Source organism: Pundamilia nyererei, unplaced genomic scaffold (assembly GCF_000239375.1).
Source record: "Pundamilia nyererei isolate P.nyererei 1_Seehausen unplaced genomic scaffold, PunNye1.0 scaffold00112, whole genome shotgun sequence".
NCBI lineage: Eukaryota > Metazoa > Chordata > Actinopteri > Cichliformes > Cichlidae > Pundamilia > Pundamilia nyererei.
Genome location: NW_005187513.1, coordinates 631,520 through 658,513, shown reverse-complemented (window position 1 = coordinate 658,513; position 26,994 = coordinate 631,520). Strand labels below are relative to the sequence as shown.

The 26,994-nt window shown below is 41.1% G+C and overlaps 1 protein-coding gene across 3 annotated transcripts in view; it reads left to right on the top strand.

The window, feature by feature from the left end:
* zfhx3b (zinc finger homeobox 3b) overlaps positions 1–26,994 on the top strand; it is a 143,067-nt gene that overhangs the window by 97,294 nt on the left and 18,779 nt on the right. For all 3 annotated transcript variants that reach the window (XM_005741600.1, XM_005741601.1, XM_005741599.1), the window contains exon 6: positions 23,429–23,536. In XM_005741600.1, the coding sequence (XP_005741657.1) occupies positions 23,429–23,536 (108 nt within the window). The remainder of the gene's footprint in view (positions 1–23,428; positions 23,537–26,994) is intronic.

The window sequence follows — 26,994 nt, the reverse complement described above, 5'->3', positions numbered from 1 at the left end:
GTGTGTGTGTGTGTGTGTGTGTGTGTGTGTGTGTGTGTGTGTGTGTGTGTGTGTGTGTGTGTGTGACATTAGAGGGAACCTTCTACATACGGATATTGGGAATTGTGCTGGATTTGTCTAGTGTGCACAAATATCCCCCTCACCCCTTCCCCTCTGTAGCTGGCTATCGGCAGCAAACAGAAATTCTCACACCACTTTGAGTGTGATACCACCAGTGATGCTGTGGTAAGTTCCCATTGATTACAAAGCACGTTTAGGTCTAGAGCCTCTGGCTGCGTACTTTCAGGTATTTTTCCCAACAGGCCCCAATGCATGAAATAAGATCATGTTTTGAAGAACAATGCGATTGATTAGCAGAACACATACAGAAGAGTGTATGTTAGTGGGTGGTGTCTACTAGCTAAACAATAATTATTCTGTGAGGGCAACATTTGTTAAAGAAAGCTTCTATAGATTTCTCACATCCCAACTCTGCTTAACTAGATGTGAACACCTGCCGAGTACCAATCTGGAACAGAATGCTTTTTGTTTGCGTCAGTCATATTTATGGTGTTCCTCTTCCTTCAATAGATAGCCAGTCCCTCTCAGTTTCTCTTTATCTGCCTGGATATGCTGCTCTGCCACTGTTGTTTTGTGAGTTGGCTGTAGATTTTCTTCCCACTGTCTGGAGCAAAGGATGGAAGAGCAGAGTAATGGATGATAAGAAAGAGATTGTAAATGAAAATCCTGACATATACACAAATAAATACAAACTGGTGAGAAAAGGTTGCACCATGACCCTCGAGATGGAGAAGGAGTTACTGCAACAACAAGATTTCCACTAATTACCAGTTAATCAATGCCTAACAACAACAAATTTCTATATACTGTAATTTGTGCTTAATTACTTACTTCTGGTGGAACTGTCAGTGTTCACCCTGTGACACAGACATGAATAATAAACAAGTTTGCACACTTGTGTCTATTGCTGTCATATTTCACACTTTTTATTTTACCAACTGTAAAAATGGCACAGTGGTAGGAAAAAGTCCGGCACGCTTTTTCTAAGCAAATTATTGGCCTAGTTTTCTCATTTCGTTTACACATAGCCTTCATTTACACGTCGTTTTACGCAGTACTGTTGATAATCTGTACTTTAAAAACTTTGAGACTATGATTTTGGGTTAATCGTTTATGTTAAACCAAGTTCTGCTATAGAGAGAGGCAGCTTTTTTCCCTAATATTATATGTGTTCTAGCTTGCAGTAGCACTTTAATACACACGCGTATTAGTCGGTTTGTGCAATGTGTTGCAATTTCTCCACAAATACAAACTGTGTATATTCTAAAATTATTAAGTATATCACCATCGATTTCAAGTGAACATAGCATTCTCTGATGGTGATGTTTCCCCCCCTTATGAAAATACATTGTTCATAAATGCCTGAAGTTATCATTAGTGATCTCAAATCATTATACATATATAGGTGTGTTTTTACGGGACCAATCGATTAATTTTATATGTAAAATAAATGTGTTTGCTAATTACATTTGGCTGAACCTTGACAATTTCAGGACATCTGTGAGTTTTAAGCAATGGTGGTGGGATACTTTATGGATTTACCAACAGAAAGATCAATAGCGGTGTGGTGTCTGTTGTTTCTTGTAATTAGAAATGACCTCATCTATTAGGTTTAGCCTTGTGTGGTTTAACACTTGTCAGAAATGATAATTAAGTATGCTGTTCTAAGGGCTCTATATGTTTAGCCTCTAACGGTGCCTGTAAAGAATAAAACAAAAAACCCATAGTTGATGGATCTGTTCAGTGATACAGATGTTTGTATGGAATAGAATTATAGTACTATTTGCAGCACAATATTGTACTGTTTTTAGATGAATTTCAGGGCTACGCTTCATCAGTTCATTTGTGTTTTTTACCCCAGTTTGTCATCTTTTTAGCAGAAATGCTGAGCAGCAACTATCTCAAGAGTACCTTTATATTCCAATCTGTGGAGAATGGAGGAAACACATCAATCTTTAGTTGCATCTAATCTAAGATCTAGAGAAGAAAGAAATACTTTTATTTTTCAGTGAAAAAATTAAAATGTATAAGCTTAGCAGTGCTTGGTGAGTGAGGTTTTCTGGAAATCGATCCCTCTCATGTATATGTTGAATATTTCACCTACCTGGGAAACCCGAGATGGGGCGCGTATTTGTGTGTGAGATGTAGAACGGAGAACACAGTGGATGTGTTTGAATCCATGTCACAAGTTGCTGTCAGTCTAACAGATGGGGCCACATTCTGAGGTAGAACAAAGTTAAGGTAGGACAGGGGCCGGTGTAGCAACAGGAATTAGGAAAAATTGACTGCTTTTTGTCATGTTAAACTGGGCAAAAGAATCTAATTGGGTGGGGGAGAGTGAATGGCAATGCCTTTTTTGTTTAAGGGCCCTCTGCGGTCACTTTTCAAGACCATTGTGACTTGCCCACAATAGCATTAGTTTGTGCTCTTGTTCTGAGCTCTTCTTTTCTCTGACTCTTTGCCCTGAGCGCCTGTCCGTTCCACTATGTCTCCATGTTCACTTCTGTGCTCCAGCAATACTCAGGAAGGGGCCCAAAAAGCCATGCCCCCTATCAACACCCTTCACAATCCCCCTACCATCATCTACCATCAACTTCCTCAGCTCTTCTCATCTATCTTCTCTATCCAGACATTTAAAAAGAAAAAGTAGACAAGTGTGCACTGCCCAGAATTTCAGTTTGAGAATGATCAAAATCCATAGCTAAACCAGTTAACAGTCCTGCCGCAAGGTCATTGCAACATCTAAGGAATGATTTGTAGTCATGAAAATACATTTCTTTTCTGACATCATCAGATATTAAGAGACGGTTAGTATTTAAGTTGTTTTTCTTATTCGGCTGCAAATTTGTCTGACTGATTAATCTGTAAATCTTAAAAGTAGTGTAGTTTTGAAAATTCCATTCAGTAGCCAATCAGTGGAGTATACCCGACTACTTATAACGTTTCCTCTCAACCCAGAGTGCTTTTTTCATATTAATATTCCTAAAGATGGGGACCATCTTTAAATTAGTGTTTGAGCCACATTACGACAAAGTGCACTTACCTTTCATGATGCCTAAGAGCAAGCCAGAGCAGTTCTCATGTTGCTTGGTGACCAAACCTGCTACTTATAGCGGATTATAATGTGATAGGTATAAGCGTGCGTGGCCTTGGTGTAATGCAGAAAGTGGATGCAGCTCTATGTGAAGTATTTCTTATGTCATACATCCTGAAGGATATCCAGGTAGGAGATTGAATTAATAAGGCAAGAACTTTGGCTTATAGTATTTTACTAACTCCAGCAAATTCATGTGTAAATTGTATAACAACCAGCCTCAGTATATTTAGTGCACTGTTAATGGCCCTGTGCCTTGCAAAGGTGTAATCATGGTGGTAAAAACCTGGGCCAAGTTACTAACCTAGGAGCAATCTTGTGTGCATTTAAGTGTCCTTTTTTGTTGCAGAGGTCATTCATAACTTGGTCGCACTGTTGATGTACAGTGAGAGATATTGATTGATTAATGCATTAAGTGCTCACAATCCATTAGGTTCTGTGAAAGGGACTGCAGAAAAGACTTCTCTCACTATGTATTTTCACCTCTCCCTGTTGTTCAAAGGGCATGATTTTTTGCTGGCAAAGTTTAAGGGACAAAAGCCTGAATATCTGCCAAGTAATGCATTTAAAAGAACATTGGTTCTCATAAGTGTCAGTTCAATTACTCTGAAAAGCTTGACAAGGAATTGCTCTTACATTAGCCTTCTGCTCATCCTGACCCAAAAGGAATATGTTGCTTCTCTTCTTCACCTATCGTAAAACAGCATACTACAACATTTAAAAGAAAAAAGATTCACTGTCTTCTGTGTAATTCAAAGAAAGCGAAATGTTTCTTTTCAACATCCATTCGCTTCTCCGAAATTATGCTATCTGCCACTTCTCATTGTTATCACAGTGATTACCATTTAGTTGCGGAGCAGCAACAGACCACAAGTCACATTCAGATGATGAGTAAGACTATTTTCAACCTTGCCACTAGTTTGTACTGATTATGTCAATCTGTTCACTGAATCAGAGTTGATGCAGATCTGCTTTTCCCCCCTCACTAAAACCCTGTACCTTCTTAGGATAGAGTATAAATGAGAGCAAGGGCCGTGCCTGGGGTTTCTTCCTTACTGCTTAGTGACAAGGAATAAGAGACCTTTATCGCCCAGGCCTTAAGCAAGTAAGCCTATGAAAGGGGCCTGAGAGTCAGTCATTACCTTAGAAACATGGGCTGCATTAGAGATTCATAACAGTGTGCCATCTCTGCACCTTTCATCTCCACTAGGGCCAGCTCCATTAGGATCTTTTATCTTTGTGCTGATGGCTGCTCTTGATAATGGGGCTGCCGAGAAATCCCAAAAAGTAAAGACTCAACTCTGACACTATCGGCCCTCCTTTTCTTCAAGCAGAGTACATCAGCTTACAGTAGTAGATATATGTGCTCTCATTTGCAGTCACATAACCTGATTTGCTAGATTTCTTTCTTTCTTTCTTTCTTCCTTTTTTACACTGTTTTCCTTAGAAAGCTGATATCCCACACTAAAGTTTATTAAATGCTCTGAAACTTCAGCATGCATAGAACTTGCTTTCTCTCTCACGTCCCACCGCCTTTGAAACTACAACATAATGACGGTTACGATGATGCGTGCCTCTGCCACCCATTCAACTGGTAAAACCTTGTAAGGTTAGAATTTAATAAAATAACCAGCATTGTTCCCGCTGATGCCCCCATGGAAGTGCATTAATGATATCCCATACAAGCTTCAATGAAAACTTTGCTTTTGGGCAGACAAACACAACTTCATAATGTTATAGTAATTCATGCAAGCCAATGTTTTTCAAATGTTACAGTAATTATGAAAAATATTCATACTTTCCTCTACATAGCCGCAGCATTGCAAATCTCATTTCCAAGGCAGAGCGGAGAAGGAATACACTGAATAATCATTGTGTTTAATGCTCTGGTCATAATCCCAGGTTTTATGATGGTTTTCTAATGATTTTCTAATGATGTTAAATATTAGTAGAGAGTACAGCCATAATTTGAACACAGCAGTCCCCCCCCCCCATCCTTTTTTTTCAGTGCTCCATCAGCAGACCCAATTGCAACTACAATGAATATTGCACTGGGAATGAGATTTAAGAGCCATCCCTTTTGGTGTTTTATTTTGCCGTCTTCCCATCTGCCATAAATCCTCATTGCTGTGCTCTTGAAGCCTCCGCCCTTGCCTGCCTTACCCAGGTGGGAATACAATTAGGTGCAGGGGCCATTTCATTCACTGCCACTGTCCGTCCACCGCAGTCATTCGTAAAAAAAAAATGCTCTATCTGTCCCAGAGGAGAAAACAGCGGACTCTTGGGAAATTTAAAAAAATGAGGAGAGAAGGGAAAAAACGGAGAAGAGAACGGCGGAGAGACGAGCAAAATTACTGTGGGAAAAATCTTCAGAGTTGTTGTCAGAGGAGATACAAAGTTAGCCTCTGATGAGTGACAATGTTGTGGAAAATATGTATTGGAGACAAAGGCTTTGTCTCCTTCCTGTGCCTTTTCAATGAATTACACCTCTCCACCCCCTACCCCCAGCTTTTTAATTAAATGGCTGCAGCTCCATCTCTCTATCCGTAGCTCCCCATTACAGAGGCTAGATAAGGGATTGCTATCTGTAGCATGTTAAGAAAGGCTGCTGGGCAGCCAAGCCTCATGAAATTTGTCACAAGATCTCATTTTCCTCATTGCCAGACGTGATGCTTATAATTGATGTGGAGGCAGCAGTAATTTATTGGCCGTCCGCAATTATCATCCCCTTCTAGCAGGGGGATGTGACTGCAATTTATAAGTGTATGTGTGTGTTGTTGTGTGTCTGGGGTGGGGGTGGGAGGGTGTCATTGTATCGTATAAATTAACGCAAAAACATGTTTCTCCTTATCGAATGGTAAGTGTGTATGTGCGCGTTGGCTCCTTCAGAATGCAAATTAATGACAGACTCCATGACATAAACAATATGGGGCCTGTAATGCAGCTATCTTCAGCTGAGGTGTCGAGGCTGTCAGTCCACCAGCTGGACTTTCACACTCAGCTGGAGGAGGGGAGTGGGGGGGGCAGCCAAAACCCAGTGAGGTGTGTGGTGCTTTGGGGGTGTCACATACAGCGGGGCTAACGGGGCAGAGTGCTGGTGCCACAACCCTTTGTCCACTGCCTCTCCTTATGTCTGCGTGGCTTCTTTTCACATAGAAAAAACAGAACGCCTTGAGCTACACTGTTAATAATGTGGCCTTCTGAATACTGAGAGCACCAGACTTAATTCAGTTAATCATTTAGTTGTGGATTTTAATCAGAAATATTTCTTTTTTAACGTCTCACCTACATATTCAGAAAAGGAAAGGCACACATTGGGAACTGAAGTAATGGTGCACAAAAGAAAGCTTCTACATGTCTGTGAAGCATCCAAATGTTAAGTGTATAGTTCAAGGGCATGTGAATTTTTCTGTGCTGTTCATACGGTTAGTCTGAAATTATCAGAAAAAGAAAAAAGAGGTTAGCCATCCTAATTCTTCTTTGTCCTATGCAGTTAATAATGTGAATTCACCAGGCTGTGTACTATAACCACTGTTGTCCACCTGCGGTAATGGTGGCTGGCATTCTTGTTTTGTGTGGGTCAGCCTGTTTCCCTTCGTGCACGGTGAACTCTTTTACAGGATAAATATAAAACCCTTTACTTATACCCAAATAGATATTACAGTTCATATCATTTTCATCTTTACGTTCCCTGAGATCACCAGCATTTTAGCTTTACACAACTACTGTCTCATGCTTTGCACTCTTTTGCACATGTTATATATTTTATCTGCACAAATAGGAGGCTTAATGGTACACAGATTTTCCTGTTGCACAGCGGTGAGCTCCATGGTCAGAGTGGATTGCTGTCATGCTGTGGCAGGGAAGAGAATGAAGGAGATGAGGGCTGTCACCAGTAGCCGCTCTGAGCATGCTCCGTCTGTCTAGGGGAATGGAATCTGTTTGTTTTGTCTACCTGCACGCCTGTTGTGTGCAGTTGCCAAATTAGACTTTCAAATCAAGAAGCCAGTGGGAGACCAAGACTGTAGTTTTCTCCTTCCCTTTAATAATCATCCCTGTTTACTCTTCAGGGAGTCATCTTTATATATTTTTTTCTTAAACGCGCCCTCTAAGCACGGAGAGTGCCTTTAATAAAGCAAGACGGCAGAGCGCCATTCCAACATGTGAATTGCACAGGAGAGAATTGAGAGATGGAAGCAATAGAGGAACACCGGAGGAGGCGGGGTGGGGGGGCTGCTGCCGCTGCACCCTTCATGCTATTATCTTTATGGCATAGCAAAACATGCTTCAGGCAATCAGCATGAAATTGTTAATTGCTCAGCCCACTTCTGTGCCGCTCAGGGGACAGGGGCCTTCAGGAGGTCCGCATCGAGCGAGCAGGGGCTGTCCGACCAACTGCCTGCGCATGTGGTCTCCCTCTTGACGCAAAACACTGTCCAACAAGCGTGTTGTCTTTTTTTAGTCACTGCATGGTTCACAGAGGTGCAGTGGCAATCATCAGAGGCCCAGTCTGCATAGTGTATTTAAAAAATGATTATAGCTAGAATAGAATTCGTGCTTGTTGCAGTAGACCAGGACATATTCAGCCTCTAATATGTGAACCGATGATTCTGTGTCATCATCCTGCCCGTGTCTATATTCTTACATAAAGAGTTTGAGAATCTGTGGATCCTTTTAGAACCCAGCTAAAGGTTTATCTGTTTGGATAATAAAGTCTATTTTTGTGTATTTATTGCACAAGCTTAATTTTTCTATTGCCTTTTCTCCTGCTTTGCTCTCTTTTAAACACTATGTTGCATTTACTCCTAAGTATTGTATGGTGTTTAATAGCTTTTGTAAAACACTTAAAACACACACAATATAGAGAAATTGTGTGCTTTGTATTTAGATACATGTGTATATATTTAAAAAAGAATCTTTTTTTCGGTCTGTTATCATTTTACCAGTGGCTCCAGGTCACTAGTGTCTTTGTGTGTCAACTGATATGTGGTTGTTATTGTCCATGTAATATGTGATTCAGGCTGGTAACACAGCTGTACATGGTAGTGTGAGTTACAGTTCAGAAATGAGGAAACCCTGGAGGAACAAAAAAAAACAAAAAAACAGGCATTTTATTTGATTAGACACAAACCAAAAGCGCTTTGCTCTTGTTTCCTGTTCGCTAAATTTCTCCCACCTTTAAAAAGGTGGCTCCACTTAGCTCAGAAAGAGGATATGCAAGATATCTTCTCAAACTGAACACCACCCCTCCTGTTACATGCTCAGTTGGTACATAATGCCCCTCCTCCTTGGCTATCAGTTTTGTTCCTGTTGGAAGAGAGGGAGAAAGAGCAAGGTTACACAGGGCGTCATATTAATGGGGCCTGTCATGCGCGTTGATCGTCTTAGGCGTGGAGGAGGATGAGCGCTCAAAAGGTGTTGTCTTCAAATAGGATTTCTGCAAGTGAGACATCCTCGTTGGGTGATATCCCCCTCCGAGCGCCACTTTCTTATAGAATGATCTGTTATTAAGCAAATGAAGTGCTGTGGGCCCAACGGTAAATCCCTCCACTTTGTCATGGTGTGCTCTCAGTTATCACACCCTACTCTCTCATTCATTCCTTATGTTCTACCCATTTCACCATGTTATGCCAGGGCACGGCAGTCTCGTATTTGAAGTCAGTCGTCCCTTTGGAGCATACAAGGCACAGAGAGGATTCTGAGTTGTAATCAATGGCTCCTTAAAAGGCACATTGATCTTAAATAAGAAAAGGGAAGTAGGCTTTTCCCCCTGAGTAGAATAAAGTAAAATGGGCAGACCTACTACAAATCTCATATTTGTTTAAACAGGAGGCTTGGAACACAACAGAACTAAATCTAAGTCTTAATGTGCTCAAATCCATTTATTCTTAGTCATAATGTCTTCAGAAGTACACTAATGCTAATTTTCTAAGTTTAATCCACACTTAACCTGCTGGACTTTTCAATTGAAGCTCAGCAAGAATATCAAGTCACTGCTGCTACAGCACTTATGTCAGATCAGTTAAAATGTATTTTCCCCAGTATTGTGTAGATTGTATTTTGCACCTCTCATTTGTGAAAACACCCTAACATTAGTTCTGTCAATCTGCAGTTAAATGACCTCAACCGTAGGAACAATTAGGAAATCTTTTAATGAACTTTTGTTTGGCATGGGTCTTTTGTCTCGGCCATCCAGATACTTGATAGAGGAAAAAAGACGGGCCAATTGTAAGGGGGTGGGGTAGACGGGGGAATGGCAACTGCTAGACAGGAATTGATTGCATTAATTGATATGCCAATATGTAAGCTTGTTACATCCACCATTGCTTAGGATGATGGCTAACAGGTCCGGCTGATCAATGGAACCAATAAAGGCTTCATCCATTAATGAGCAATGTGGTAATTAATGTTATCCCTAAACCAATTACCTCAGGCCGTGCATCTACAGGAAAGAACACCAAATTGTCCAACCAGGTTATCTCTGTCATACTCTTGGCAATATTCTCATGCAGTCTTTACTGTTCTGTGGCTGTAAGGCTGTCCCAGAATTTTCACAGGCCTTAGAAAAAAAGAATAATTGTGCGGTCTTTCAAGAGGCTATCAAACAAATCTAAAATATTTAAAATATTATGTTTTGTACAGAAAATTTACTTCACCTTTTTTGTCATCTTTTCTTTGACGTTATGGCACCAGCTAAGATAGTGTTCTTACCTTATCCATCACGGCTTGTTTCTTTATATGGACATTCAACAGCTGAATCTTTGAGCCTTTTTGAAAGGAAAAAAGTTTCATAACCTTTGGAATTAACAGGATGTTTCTTACAACTTGGGCATTTCTTCATCTAAAGCAAAGTTATAGACAAACACAGTCTAACAGAACTAAAAACACACAGCCTGTTCTACTTTTCATGTCTTGAATACGCAACTGTAAATCTCTAGGTTTTCTGTAGTCTGTACTGTAAACAAAGGTGTTCAGAGTCAGACTAACATTTCAGATGCCTCTTCAGACATTCAAAGAATTAGCCGATGTTTTATGACTCATCCATTGGCCAGCATCTACAAAACCGTGCAACTATTAACTGTCTAACTGCGTGTGTGTGCGCGCACGTAGAGTAACGCACGTACACGCAATATAGAATTTGTCTGTATTGCATGTAAATGGCCACAAAAGCCTGATTTTCTTCATGGTTACAAGGAGCAAGACAAAGAGTGAAATAACAAACTGCAGCTCTCTCTGAAATATGCAGACTCTGTACATAAATATAAGCAGCAGTCTTACAAACCGATATTTTCTGAGTTATATAGTAAGATTTTTCCTACCTGGAATGCCATACCTCATTCTTTGCTCATCATTGAATTAATCGCATATTTATTTGGCATAAATAAAACACGCTTTTGTACATGCGTGGTTATTGTTCAGGAATTTTATAATAATAAAAGAAAAAGTATAGTGGTTGGAAAAGTCTGACTTTAAAAACATCAAAGTGTTGAACAGGTCATTCATGCTGAAATGCCTTCTATTACTCATTTACAGTAAATGATTTTCACTCACTAAGCATTACATGGCTGCTACATCTGGCATCAATTAATTATGGGGGGGTATCCAAAAAAATGCTAGTTGTGCCTAGGACTAAACAGTCACTTTAGCTTGTGATTTGTTATATATTAAATAAGTAAAATCAAAGTGTGAGAATTGTATACTGCATGTGTAATGTCTGTATTCACAGCACTTGTTTACTTTTATGAACACATAAATTGAAACTACCTAAAGTGATTTAACAAAACAAGAAGGAGAACTAAGTGTGAAATGATGACTTATTAGTTGGGACAAGCCCTTTAGACTAAAATCCTGTTTATGTAATGGGTGTTGCAGAAGTGCGGAAAGGCCCATCTGTCTCTCTGCCTATTATCTGAAGCCTTAATCGGGACTTACAGCAGGGCAGGGTAAATAAACAGTAAGTAAGTTGTCTTGGGTAGAGGAACGTCAATGCCTGCAACTTGCTCAAGCCTTTCCTCTGAATGGTTCTGTATTGACCCCTGAGGACCCCCCGAGAATTCCCTAATTGAAAATTAATATTGAATCAATGCCGCAGGCCATTTGCATATTGATTATAAACATCCAGGAAGGCACCAAGTATGTCTGGGATCAATAGGGCCCTTCTGCAGCAGGCCGAGTGCACTACATCACATGGCAGCTGCCTGCTCCTGAGGTTAATGACTGCTGCTTGTTAAGAAGCTCTTGTCAGGTAGAATCCAGCGGCAGGGTTTTTCTGCCAAAGCTGGCAGCAGGTGAACTGTAGAGGGAGGAAGAGGAGGTATACATGAAGGGGCGAAAGTGAGGTATTTAGGCATCCCCCCCTTATGTTTTAGGCAATATAAAATCCAATACAAACATCAAAAAAAGTCTGACTTTAAATGTGTTAGCAACTTTTAAGTACCATTGTTGCCACTAAAGTTTACAGTCTGTTTGTGTACTCTGTTAGATGTATTTTTGGAGACTTGGCAACCTATTGTTGAACCCTGACCGCTCCATAAAACAGCCTATAAAATATGTGTGTGTTTGTACTGTATATGTGTGTGTATGTGAGAGAGAGAATTGGGAAGGCAGGCTGATCAAAGATAACACAAACCATTTCCTGCCCCTAAAGGGAGAGAAAACAATATTAGGTAGATCAAAAAGGCCCCTTTTAATTTGAAATGAAACTTTCACAACATTACAAGACAAAGGAGACCCAGAATCTCCTACTTTAAGGCACCGATTAAGATTCAACACATGCATTCCTCTCCCAAACTCCCCATAATAGTTTCCACATGTTGAGGAGATGTTAAGAGGTGGAGGCAGGAGAGAAGGGAAGGGAGTGGAGACAATGGAATAAAAAGGGTTTGATGCAAATGGAGGAAGATGAAGAAAGAGATTTCCGTCAAACCACCTTCGCGGGTAAATTAAGCATACGATCCCACAGAAACCTGACTGGCTGTTTTTGTGGCGATATTGAAGCTTGGTTAAACTAATGGAGCTCTCTAAAACCGGATGATTCCCTAAACCCACGGGAGACTGCAGACCTGGTGTGAAGCACATGTGAGAGCAGCTTATTCTCCAGTCTATGAAAGACAAGGTCTTGAATTAATGCTTCCATGCAGTTTATGTCCATTCTCTCCTCGTGATCGCCCCAACCCACACCCTGCACTGGGAGCTAGAGTCTGGGAGCTGAGAATGGAGTGCTGGGCCCAGAGAACCAGGCTGCATCTGATTGCTTCATTACAGGCCCTTTCATTGACTTGGTTGCACTGAACTGATGAACTGAGGCAGTGGACAAGGGCACATAATAGGAAGAAATGAATTCTTATCACAGCCTTCTCAGGAGGCCACTGGTCCTGACTCCTGGCAGGGGCCAGCAGAAGCCATGGCTGAATAAAAAGGAAGGGGCTTTATCTAGGCCCATTCAAAAGCCTGAAGCAGGATGTAGACTGCGGACATGATGGAGCTTTAGGAGCTGGATCAGTACACAGGAGAGGAACCACAAATCCACAGAGAACCATATTATTGTAGGGAGCTTGTTTTAATGATTAGTTTGGTGATTAGTGTTTGCTTTCTCCCAGTAACTGACACCCACGGCATAAAATTCTTTCACTTGTTTATTCCAGCAGTCCTCCAGAGGCAGACCTCTGCTAGTTAGAGTCCCAGCTTTAGGCTCCATAGCTGCACCCAAACACCAACAACTGAGATGAATAATTAATTTTGTACCTTATTGGGCTATAACCCCTAACTCTCCAACCTCCAGCTAATGAGTGAGAAGAGTCTTCTGCAGCGAGGACAATAACAGCACCCATTATAAAAACAAGTGCAACACTAACAACCACACATGCATACAATAGAAATGCAAGATGTGGTATAGCACAGTATCAATTTAGCAGCAGGCCAGGTCTCTATAGTGAAGAGGTTATTAATCCCTGACTATGCCTTAAGAGGCTAGAGACTCACACAGACCCACAACAGACCTTCTCATTTCCATAGTTATATGCAGAGTCAGCGTTACACTGCGGAGGAGGCGGGTAGGGAAACCCGATGTTTTACAAATGCCGCTCTGTGATCTTTAAGGGGCACCCACACAGGAAGTGAGCAGAAGCGATCTGCCAACCAGAAATCATAGAAAGTCATTCATAGAAATGACATTCAGCGACTTCAAGTGAGGACAGGCTCGCTGCCTGGTGGGCGAGTCCAGAGTTAAACTTTTCGACAACTTGGAGGAGAGTGACTGTCAATGAGAGCACCAGATACTGTTGAGTGACATATGACAGTGTGGTAAATACATTAGCGGGTTATCTAAGCAAACGGAGTCTGCAATGTCCACTAGACCAGCTGTCAGATGAAAAGCGGTGCGCGATGAGTGAATTGCTTCCTGTGTGGATTCCCATTTAGATCCTGACTTTATGCGATATTGTGTCATTGAAGTATTTGTCAATCTTGAATATTGGCGAAGTTGGCTGATAGCAGGTCAAGACATCTTCCTGCCCCCCTTCTCCCAGAAAGAAGAAATCATAGCTGTTCTCCTGGCAGAAAATGTATACTATGGAAAGTATGGACTATGGACATTTAAAATGACTGATCTGTGACAGTATTTGGTAAAGAACTGTCTTGTAGGCTATGGTCCGTCTTACAGCGCACATCCTAAACATCATTTGGCCTCAGTTTGCTGCTGGGGTGTTGCTTTTCTTTTTTAGCATGTTACAAGAAAAGCATCAGACACTACTAGTCACTCTGGTCATTTTAGAACAGCTGGCCCATGTTTTAGCCACATCATCAGTTTAATTTTTTTCCCTCTTTCCTGTCTCGTCTTCTCGCTCTCCTGTGGCTGAGCCAAAGATAACTGAGTAGCAGTGTTTGACTGTAATCACTCCAAGTCTCCTTCTCTGGAGAGCAGCACAGCGGGCAGCACAGATCCACCCTTCTAGGAGCTCTCAGCCCACTTTCTCAGTGCTATTGCATGTTCGTGAAGAATCAGCCATTCCAACTTTGCATATGTAATGAATAAGCGCACGCAAACACACCCATGCAAATTGTGTTTCTGTTCAGATGAATATATAGTGTAGTAATGCAGTTAGGAACACAGACCATCTGACCCTCTCAGAAAGGATACATTCAAACTGAACCAGTAGCAGCAGCAGTCATTTGAATAAACTTTACAGTAAAGAAGCCTCCTTCCAAGGAAAACTGTGTAGGCCTGTTCTGTCAAGTGTTTAAGTGGCATTTTTGAATTCCGGATAAAATTGAAAGCCTAAAGCTGTTTGGCTTACTAAACAGAAACAGATTAATGTGAGCTAAACATACAGTAAGATTAGAAGGACGAGTAGCTTAAATGATGGTTGAGTTGGTACATTGCATCTCATCAGCTGGCCACAGTTGTGTTTTGTAATTAAGGGTGTAAGGTGTGTTCATATTCAAATAAATAAAGAATGTTGCCTGCATTGTGTGATTAATAAATTAATACATTACAGGAGGTGCATAAAGAAGAAACTAATTGCACAAGATGAGTCTTTCTCATTATGCTTTTGAGGGGAAATTTCATTATATGCTTCACAAGCCAGATGAAATCCTGTTTTTAAAGTATGCAAATAAGGATAATACCTTATGTTGGGAAAATCATATGAGTCATAACAAAGCATTTGAATAGGCACAACGCTATGATTTTGTTGTCTAGTCTATAGTACAGTTTATAGAGCCTTCATTTATCCTCGTCTCACAGGAGCAGAACACGTTGGCATCGAGTATTTTAAGAGAAAAGTCGCATAACTCGTAGGAAGTTGCATTACCAGTGTAATAGGACTGAGCAGTTTCACTTTGTACTGAGAAATAACCATATGAAAATTTTCTGTGCGATAATTGCTAATCGCATATACAATATCGACATAGAAGGTTTATTACTTGCAACATTTTGTGTATGTGCAATACAGCTTCCAAGATTAACATGCGCTCTCGTATTACCTAGTGCTACAAGCAGAGGAAAGAAATGCATCTCCCATCATTGTACTGCAAAGTTGGTAGATAATTTTGCACATAATTGCAGTGGAAAACAACCTGCCTATTAAGCATTTAATGGCAGTAATATAGAAAGCAATTACCGTTACTTTGCTGCACACACTGAAAATAAAGATTTCTCTAAATTAAAAGGATCCTTAGACTACAGCTAAGGCTAATTGTGTGGGGTCTTGTGCAGGCATCTAGTTGTACATCATTTGTAAGGGCTAAATGCTGATCAGTTAGGAAGGCCTTTACACGCTGTGTCCTGAGTGTGTGTTTTTGGGACTGCTCTGCTGCCAGGGAGTCTGATAGCTCTTGAATTATTTATCTCTCAGGCTGCTGGACGGTAGTCACGGCGACCTAGGCCCCGTAGTGGTTGTCTGGCGACATCTCCCTTCAACAGTAGCCATTAACAGACAGGGTTTTGGGTGCTAATGAGCAGGGTGCAGTGTGCAAGGACTGGAGTTTTCTTACCCTCAAACTCTAACATAAAGACTCACTGCACGCTGAATAAAGACGTAGGAATGATTTACAAAGATGTGAGTGCAGAACTTTTTAATTAGGTTAAAAAAAAGAGGCAGAAAGAAAAAGATTGGGGAAAAAAGATAGGAACAACCACCCGTTTTCCTATTAAGGAGAAATGTCAAGCGCGGTGGTGAAGCAATAGTCTGTGTGCATCCCTTTGTTGTCCTCCCTGACATTGAAGGCTAATTTTTCATGGTTATTTGAACTGGAAAATGAAAGAGAGGTTTGTGATTATTTCCTATAAATGACAACACAATTGCATTACGCTTCAGTACAAACACAGAGAGGATATTGCCTTTTCATATTTCATGTGAAAGTAATGGATGGGCTATGCAAAGAGGAATAGAAAGAAAGACAAATGGTGAAAGAAAGCTCCCTATGTTTGATTTGTATTAGAAACTGAATGGATAGAGGTAGGGAAAGCTTTTTTCAATAAGTGATCGCACTCTTGTGGATGTTTTAAAGTGCCTGCGCAGCGTAATCATTGGTTTTCTTTAGCAATTAGCTTTGAGCAACCAGCTGGGTGGTTTTCGAGAGAACAAGTTACCCTGTGTATTCACTGTAATCTCTAGTAGAGAAATATAGATCAATGCTAAGCCCCCACACGGTGTCCCATGTATATCTGTACAGCTGCATGATGTAATAAATAAAAGTAAGTGTACCGGTAATAAATAGTAGGATAAAACTCCAGTACACCACCCTCCCCTTATCAACTATCATGAAAGATCTGAACTTAGCAGGCCGTTAAAGCCTTTGAGAGCAAACACACATCAATGATGGCCTATATTTTATATTTTAAATAAAATTGATTAGCAAAATTGGTATTCATAACCTTGTCAGATTCTGTTTTATCTCTGCGCACGCTTTCATAAACAAACAGACGGTCAAGCCCAGGGCGGTGGTTGGAGACAGGGAGGCAGAATGACCACAGAGGAGGAATGGCGAACCAGCCCACTCTAGGGGGGCATGCTGTGTTTGTGTACTTTAAGTTTCCAAAGATTGAAGAACTAGCAGGAAAGCCTCTGTCGGCAGGACTCATGTAAATAGGACCCATGTGGGAGCTGTGAGCCGGACTCCTAACACGCGCCGTGGTAGGGGCTACATACATCCAACCATGGCAACATTGATTTTCTGAGCTAATACCTCCACAGAACGGTCCACAGGCAGATGGAAGCACTACAAAGATATGCAAATGGTGCATTCGATAAATCGACAGACAGAGATCTTTTTCAGACAGTCCACTGTACCGGTCTGCAGTGCCTAAAAGGAGAGATAAACAGATAAGTACCTGTTAATGGACACACAAACACAAGTGTGTGCACTCAGACAAACATACAAGCACCTGCCCGTTACCTGGGAAAACTTAGATCGATAATAGAATTTCGTGTTAAGCAGAGGTGCTTCAGAAAAGCACATCAAATAAATGCTGGGACTAACCGTTGCTAGCTTTTAATATGAAAGTGCTATTTTTAATGTGGCACACAATATTTTTTAATTTCCAAGGTTTTTGCACTGTATCTTGTGTATAATAACAAAACAAACTGTGGGTATAGTCATATTCAGCACGCTTATTAGTCAGATATGAAACAAAAGCTGCTGGGTGTATGTCATATATAATAGATGTGGGCTGTCTTGTTAAGCCCAGCAGGCTGTATGTGGCTGTGTCTCTGTGGAGAATGGCTCTGAAGCTCACTGTACCTGGTAATTAAAGAGAGTTTGTGGCAAAAGCCAAACATCAGGAGAGATGAGCTATGAACAAAAGAGCTGTGACAGTTTCAGGTTATGTGATTTTTGTGTCCCTTTTTGCCAAATGAAAAATCAATACATTTTCCGGGTTATACATATTCAGAGTGTCCACCATGCTTCCGCCCTGATGGAGAAAGGGGCGGGGGACTGCGGGCTTGAGTGGGGGAGTCGCCTGTTCGCCTGTCATAACTGTACCATCGCATTTTCCAAGCCACTGGTGAATATTTCAGAGTTGATGTGATTGCCCTTCATGACAGCGGTGATGCTCCCGCTCCCCCCCCCCTTTCTTTATTTAAGGCAACCCTTCAGCCACCCCCACACTCCGCATCAACCCATCCCGGTTCTGTTTGGTCCTTTTGAATAGCTGCAAATAGGTGAAGGCATTGTGGTGTGAGCTGGAGGAAAAAGAAAAAAAAGATGCATTAATAAAAAGGAGGCTGATTTAAGAGGAGGCAGCGGTGGAAGACGATAAGCATAAATGCATGGTGGGGGGTGGCAGTCGCAGCTAGGCAGAGTAACTCTTTGTGCAGGACATTGTCCCTGAGGCAGAGTAGATGGAAGAGCACAGCCCAGTGATGCTTTTGCCCCCTATCCAGGCTTTTAGCCCTCTGTCCTAGCAGGGAAAAGTACAGCCTGCATCTTCCATTGTGGACATAATATGTGTTGGTTAGGAACCATCATTTTGGACATTCAAGGAACCCAGTGGTGTGTGTGGGTGTATGTGTCAGATGGGGCAGAAGAGTGAGCAGTCCCTGAATGCTCAGTCCCTGTGTACCCACATTAACCCAGATCCTATTCTCCTTCATCACTCAAGAAAAACACAAAGAGAAAAGAAGTAGAGCAGCACTCACTTTATCCACTTTATTTGTAATGTATCTAAACATGCCATTATCATGAGAAGAACTTCTAATTAGTATGATTTCCCATGAGATAACACTTTAGGGAAAATATTTAATACATTACGTGGTCTCAATAACATTTCCTAATTTACTTTCATACTGAAAGCACAAAAAGCAAATTTTGAGCCTTTTTGTGCATTATTCTGTTCTTTTTTTTCTGTTAGAAAACACTTTCGAAAAACCACGACCTGATTACCTGAAAATGGCCCAGGAATTTGAAACGCAGGGGTTTGGGGTGGGTCAGATAAAATGCTCCGTGGAGGACCTATGGGCTGTTTTGATGAGCATGTACTAGGGAAGTTCTGAAAGGATGTAGGAGGGGTTGCTGTGATATAGCCGGAAGGCAGTATGAACTGTCACTCCTGTTTGTGATTAACTTGCTGTTTAAAGTTTCTTTAGTTGTTAGCTACCGATGTACCCCTCCTCCATCACTCCTCTTTTCTGCTACCCCCCACCACAGCCCTTCTTCTTCCTGCCCTCAGACCTTTGGAGACACAAAGTATTCATTCACATTTAGATCCCGAGGTCACAGCAGGGCCAGCAGGGAGAGAGGCCAGTGAGTCGTCCCCCCCCCCATAGACAGGTCAGGAATCTAACATGTAACTCTGACCAGCAGCGCTGAGCTAGCTTACTCTTGCTTCCATGTGAAAAGGAAAGTGTGTGGGAGAGGGGGAGTAAGAGCATGAGTGAGAAGAGTACAGGGACAGATGAGCTTTCATTTTGTGCGCAGTGCTTGGTGTAGTTTCTGGATTTTACTACATTGATTCTTTCGTGGATTAATGTATATTTTGGTACACTGATCTATTTTTTGAATGCATGGCTAAATTTTAAATGCATTTCATAACTGAGGTCTATATGACTCATTACAACTGAAATACTACACAGAAATCAGTAAGAATATCTTGCAACTCACTTAAAAAGCAGTTGTTGTTTTTCCAGTATTGCATGTGTCCACATTTTAATTAAGCCCTATGTATTGTAGTGCAGAGGCCATTATGGTTACTGATAGTACCGTGTTGTGGTTTATTGGTCGTTCATGAGCAAAAGCCCCGCTTGTGTCTGACAGTGTTGTGGGCATGTTTTGCTCAGTTGTGGTTTTATGAGGTGTAGCTTCAGAGCTTCTGTGAGTATGTGTTGAGAGGGGAGTTACGAGGGGTGGGAGTGTTTTCCTGTGTGTTGTGCTTTTTTGGGGGGGTGGTGTCTTGCGTATGGGGCACAGAGGTGCTGATATGAGGAGCGGACAATGCATGAAAGCCCTCAGCATGAGTCCTGTGTCTCATTGTCCCATGGTACCCTCCTGTCACTTTCATTTTGCGCCCTCTAGTCCAGAGTCAGGCTAACTTTGATATGAGGAAGGGGTGCAAGGGATGCTGGGGAGCATGAGGGGGATTTTTAAAAGAAGGAGAAGGGGAGAAAGATAGAGTCTCTGAAGTGTGAAATAAGATTGCTTTTTATCCGACAGTGCAGCGCTAAAGAAAAGGAAGCTGTCCGGCTCTGGATAAAGCGGGGGAAGCACACCTCTCTGATTTACAGTGCAGTCCTGTGACACCTGGTTAAAATGATAACAACAGCCTCAATAATCATAATGAGAGTAATGAGAGCTTAGACGCACGGCTCCACACAAGAGCCCAGAGAGAAGCGCAGCTCAGCCCTCGCTCCCAGTACTCGAGAGCCGGGGAGAGGGAGAAGCTGAGCTCTGCCCCCGCGCTGGTGCTCCATGACTTACGAAACCCAAGCGAGATAAATAAGACAGTGGAGTGACTGAGATGCTATATATGCAACTAAAAATGAGCAGACTGTCACTGCCGTTTGAGGAACACTGGAGCCGTTCTCAGGTAGGACTGGAATTCTGTACTTTAAGAAAGGCAGTTATCATCACAGCATTATATTCTGCTGAGGCCGAGGATGGAGGAGGAGCCTGACCTAGTGAAAGATATCTAGAGTGACTATTATTACTTGCTGCTGCTCTTCTCCACAGTCTGGGAAGAAATACTGGAAAGTGCAGTGGTTACCATCAATTATTTATTAGGCCGTTTGTGCTTGTCAGTCTGATTAGCATTAGTGTAATCACTGCTCTTCAGGGGAAAAGGAAGGCTGCTCTCTCTCATCTGAAGGTAATCTTGCCATTTTCAGTGTCTCATCGTCACCAGACAGCTTTTGCATAGCATCTGCTTTTGTCATCTCCACATATTTCTTCCCTTTCCCCTTCCCCATGTGTTTCTGTCTGTTGCTGCTCGGCCCCTATCCCCCCACCACCACCACCCTCCCCTCACCTCATTAATGTGTGTGTGAGCAAGTTGCTCTCGCCCAGCTTGTATAGAGTGACACCTATGGGTCTGATTAAGCCTCTGCACTCACTGGCAAAACACAAGAGAGGAAGACCGCTAAGCACCTACACAATGTAGGAGTGTGTGCGTGCGTCTGTCTGTCTGTGAGGGAGCCCATGAATTGTCCCCACTGAGTGACTGGGAGAGCAAAGCTGATATTTTTCATGCTCAGAACAGATGAGTGTAATCTCTGTGTCGGCAATGGGTTTTTTCAGCTTGCATGATTAGATTAATGGAACTGTTTCATATCATTGTATTAGGATGGTTAATGAAGACAATTAATTAGAAGACAACCTTCAGGCTATTGTCCTTTACATCTCTCAGATTTGGGTTAGAAATGGCCTGCTGCCATAGCTTTGAGTGTTTCTCCTAATCTATTTTCTGAGCTAATCTATGGCTACAGTTTTAGTGTCTCTACCATTTGCATCCTACTCTTAGGCCACTCGTGACCTTTCATTAATTATAGCTGGCCCCAGCTTTAATCATTCTGTAATACTAGTTGTAGATGAGATGAGAAATGGGCAAAGCCATTTGCCACTTAAAGATGTAACGGTACTCCTGGAATGAAATGTCTGCATTTCTGCATAAATTATAAATGTGTTCTGTGTGCCAAAAGTGATATGATCATTAAACATCTAAAAAGAAAGTGTGAAAAACATGAGTGGGGAAAAGGGAAAAACATCAGTACCAGCGTGCTCATGTATAGCATGTGTGCAGGAAGTTGGGAGTAGGTGGGGCGGTTACAGAGAAGCTTAGCATTAGAATGCTGGCTGCCTATCAGAGAAATGTTTAAGCACAAAGTGTGTATTAATGTGTAGGTGGGGAATTAGTCTCACTACAAGTGTCACATAGCTAAGAAATGACACCTTGCCCCGTTTTTAAAGGTGAAAAAAATTTACCTGGGGATTATTTTGTAATCTGAGCACCTATGCAGCTGTACAGTATCCTAATTCTCAGACTGTTGTAGAGATTTATGCAGGTAGGAGTTATAGGATTTTGGGACTCTGCAGCAGATCTCTGGGTTTTTTGGGAATGTTTAAGATCCAGCTCACCAGTACCGGAAGGAATTCATAGAGTCCCTTGGAAACATAAAAGAAACACAGTAATGCAACTTTTTTGTTGTTGTTTTGAGGGGTTTTTTGCAGCTGATTATGATTAAATAAAAACTTATTCTTAACTGTGCATTTGTGCTTAGAATAATAAAATATCACAGTTGATATAAGCACCCCCTTATGGTTTTGTAGCTATAGTGTATACTTAAGAGAACCGTAAAAAAAAAAAATGGCGATAAATATAAATACGCGATGAAGAAAAGTGGAAAAAGCTCCTTAAGCAACTATCTAAAAAAAGTCATATAACAAAACGATAATTTTTTTCTAATGTATTTTCCAGTTATAAATATGACTGATTTGCATAAGGAATTTTAAAACCCATTCAGCAGAATAAATTAAGATCTATTTTATTTATGTGTCATTGTCATCAGTAAAGGAACAGCCACATGGTTTAGAGATGTATGGTTATTAAGTGTGTCTGTAATAATGATACATAGTTTGAGTTTGAGAAACGTACCTGTTGTGTATACAACATAGGCTCTGTTTCATAACTAACAGGCTAAACAGTGAGTGTTGGGGAAAATGTACTGTCATAAAAATGGTTTTGGCTGTGGGTACTCATGTGGTGAGCTTAGATTAGATGTGTGATGACTGCAGGGCTGAATACTTGAACAGGATATTTCAGTAGCTGTTGTAGCTTTGTCAATATATCAATAGCTCATAGAGTAGAGACCTATGCATGAAAGCATTTTCAAAAGAGCATTTAAGTACATTTGCTGAGAATTAGCTGACTTGTATAATAACTGATAGGGCCTATTGACTGCGGCCTAGTTTACTGTTGTCAAATCAATGCTATTCCATGCAAGTCACACTACTTTTAAACAAACTTAACAGGCAAAGGGGATGTTCAGGGGGCACTGGAGGGAAATAAACAAGATTGATGCCCTTTTTATTATCTGTTTTTGCTATCTTTTCCTCTGTGTGTTACTTACAAATGGCGTTATTGGATATCCATTGTTTGGACTTCGATGCTCTAAATGGCCTGATATATCGAGCTGAGGCTTTTAAGGTGGTTACAGGGGATTTCTGCCTTTGACTTGGCTTAAAAATAAAATGAATTGTGGCTCTGAAAGTTTTAAATATTTATGATTTATTTTATTTGCTATAGTGGGATAGCAGAAGTGAAATGAGGTTTGTATTGGTAAGTAACCTAACAGATTGCAGCGCGCGCGTGTTTGTGTGCGCGTGCGTGTGTGTGCGTTATGAGAGGAAGCAAATGGGGGTCTTTTTCTTGAACTGTACTGCTCAATTATTTTTCCATCTGGCCATTTGCACCCGTGTGCTTGCTTTTAGTTTTATCTACACATTAAACACAGAGAATTGTCCTTGTGTCTTTTGTTTTGAATACATACACACAACAATAGCAATAAAAAGAAAGAGTGGATATTCGACTTTCCTCCCCCCTTATAATTCAGCTCAGATTTTTTTTTTTTATTCAAGTTGGAATTATTTTTTAACAGAGATAATCAGACAGCACAGGACAGAAAGCAGATTCTGCCCTCTTTGTCTGCTAGCCTTGCAACTGTGTGTCAGCAAATGTAATTGTTGCAAGCTCCTATAGAAAAAAAACGCTACCGCCCCTTTAAGTGCTTCCACCAATTCTGATGGCGTGGTGATTTACATATCCCGTTCTCCCTCCCCCTTCAGGAGAGCTGAGCGAGGATGTGGAGGCTGCTAGTGAGACCACCACAGACCAGGAGGACCAAACCAAAGACAGAGAAAGTGGGGGGGAGAAGGAGCTCACCAAAGGGACAGGTAAGGCTCATATTTACACACATTTAGGGACTACTACTCACATGATTCACGTGGCCATGCAGCTGAACATTGCTAAGCAACATGCCTTTTGCCAAATTAAATTAAACATATTTTAACAAAGGTTTCAAAGCCTTTCTAAGCATTGAAAATACTCTCAAAACTCCCTAATCTAGTTTTCAAAGGCTGCTCTTTCATGCTGCATGTTCCCAGGCATCTCATCAGCTACAGTTAGAATAAGCTGTCAATTTAAGTAATAAGTTCAGGTAACATGTGACCCATGTTTTGTCTTTGATCAGTGGGTGATGTGAAGAGCAGGGCCTGCATGTGTAACTCCCAGTGTGCCACACACATACACTTGAATAGCACTGCCCCCTTCTCAAATTTGCTGTACACACAGAAGAACATTGACACCACTTACCTGTGTTTTCCCTTATCAGATCAGGATGGTTTTATCTCTGGTCCTCTTTATTGATAGGTGCTGGCTCCTAAGCAGGGGGTTGGGTTTAGTGTGAGGGGAGGAGCTTTGGGCGTCAGCACTCTCTGATCAGGGCAGGTTGCATTTATCTGCTGTAAACTTTTCAAGATGCATTGGATGTTCTACTATAACAAATGTTTTCACATCAGAGGGCATTATTAATGTAAATACAGTTCACGATAATGCATGTGCTTTTATTTACTTACCTAATTTATTTAGTTGGACCACCAGTGATCATGCCGTATAGTGAAAACAGCATTGAACCCTAAACTTTCCATCATGTAGAACTTGTGGGATAGTTGGAGGGATTTCTGGGAAGCACTATATTATTTTGACAGATTATTGACCATAACAGATGATAGCACTCATAACAGAAGAAGTTTATGTTCTTGTAGCGGTTGTGAATTTTTTTTTTTTTTTTTTGCACTGCAACTGGAAGAAATAGTTTACTGCTGAAAGTTACTGTAGTTGTACTGAATGCACTGCTATAGGTGCTGAATTAATGACACTTGGAGCGTGTGTGGAATTAGATTGGTTGAAATAAGAAAATGAACGAAAAACTGTCTCAAGCACAAGTTTAATGACGAACAAGCTTAATGTAAAACTACACCCCCCCACAGCGCGTTCTGTATGTGCATCACTGGATCTAATTATATATGAAAAGCTCTGTTTACTGATTCTGCTCTGGTTTCTGAGAAGGAAAAAAAAATGGCCCGAGTTTTCTTTTTTATGCCCAGTTTATTTCACTTGTCTGTGTTCGGAAAACAAGGCTGGCAGTCAAGACATTTCCTATTGAGTAGAGAGATTTCTCATAATCGTGACACTGAGCAGTAACGGGCTTGGATAGATGCTTCTCACTTGTCTAACTTCTTGTGTTACTGCAGGATGTTTTGATTTACACTAGTCAGGTTAAAAGCTGGAAAACAATTCAGACCTTTTGCATACCTAAGTTTTTATAAGGTGCAGCAAAAAAAAGAAAAAAAGAAAAAAAGAAAAAAACTCATCACAGTGTTTGAAGCCCAGGCTTTGTAAAATGTCTTTGATATTCGAACTTCTATTTTAAATGAGGCTGAGTTGTTTGTGCTCTTTGAAAGGGCGACACTCTTCTTTGATGGAAGAAATAATGATATGCATGCCTGACTGAATATGGCTAAAAGTATGTTTTAGCACATCAAAATAAAGCACTTTAAAAAGCATTAAAATGAGCTGGCCGATTAATAATTCACTCATACCTGTGGTGCACAGGAAGACGACTCCTCGCATTAGGATTCCTCCTTTTTGAAAGGCATGCAATTTGATACAAGCATATTCAGTTCCTTTCCTCCCCTCTGTCAGTCGCTAATCACCAAATAAGTGTGTTTCTGTGTTTTCACAAAGGAAATATGTGCTTGCATATGAAAAATTTACAGCTTCCCAGCAGCTTATTAGAAACGCTTAGTTAAAAATAGCATTGCATTAGGGAACCAGGTCTGAGGTTCTGTTTGATGTCAGTGAAAAGGTGGGTGGGTAGATTGGGATGCTGGGTTCAAGGCTGTGTTGTCAGCAAAAGGTAGACAGCTGTAGTTTAATGGAAGGGTCTCTTTTTGTGCTTCAAACTTTTTGTGATTGATGAATACAATGCCCATTCAAAATGTGTGCAAACCTATCTTGTTGTTGTGGGGCGGAGGGGGCGTGAGGAAGACCTCAGAATCCATTTGGTAAACACGGGAGCTCTTGTTTGGGCTGGTGATTGCCTGAAAATGTTGTGCAGCGCGTACGCAAGGGGTGTATATGTTAAAATACGGCGTATGAGCATCTTGGCCAACCTGTTATTTATATGAAAGGTGCTCAGTCTCCCACTCTCTGAAGCTGAGCTGTTTCTAAAGTCCATCATTAGAACTACTGAAGTATTTCTTCTCATCGTTGTCATGTAGCTGTTGGAACAGAGCACAACATTGTTCCCTTACAAATGACAGTCACTGTCAGACAGACGGCATTAGCGAGCACAGAAAAAAGGCTTCCTCCTTTTTAAAGCCTCTGTCAATCTTATTTTTTCTTTCTTGTTCCACAGCTCCTCAGTATTCATTAAAATCATTTAGAGGTACATCAGAAGCCTTTGTAAAATGCATATGTATTCGGCATGTCATCTCTTGAAAGATGCCTTCATTATTCTGGTGTTTTATTTATTTATTTATTGCAGAGATAATTCACATATGTGCACGTGAAGGCACTCAGACATATTTAAATGCCATATGCTCGCAAACTCTGCATACACGGGGCAACTTTTAATGATTAAACAGCTGACTGTTGATCGTGCACAGAAATAATGCACATTTACAAGTAAATCCAATTAATACATTAAAAAGAAATATGAATATATATATTTCAACATGATGTTCACATTGGTGCCAGCTGCAACTGAATCATCTGGCATGATTAGTAATTCAGAGGGTCATTTTTAATGCCAGGTATGAAATATGTATAAATGGATAGCCATGAGCCTCTTTCCTCTCTGTCTCTCCACACTTTCTTCACCTAGCTGAGACAGCACAAGCTAAAGGAAAGAGCTTCTGCATAGGAATGGAATCCTTACCTTCATTAAAGCAGGTGGTGTATTTATGCAGCAGCTGAATGTATAGGAATGCAGCAGGGCGGGAGGGTGGCAAGTATAGGGGAGACAGAAAGATGAAGAGAGCATGAAGGTGGGTGCAGGGTGGGGATTGTGTGGTGTTAATACACCGGCAGACTTGGGCACAATGTGGTTTGACAAATTTAACATAAATGTATGGGAAGGGCTGTGTCAAAGTATGTGTGTGTGTGTGTTTGAGGGAAGGTGAGAGGGGTAGAAAAATATATAATTCTGTCACTTCTGGGACAGTCTTTGAAAAAAGAATCTGCTTGATAATATTTTATTCTTTATATCTGCACTTAAAAAAGTTTATAGGAGCCGGAGCAAGGTGGTGAAGGCAAGGGGTAAAAAAACTATTTATTTCAGCTACATATA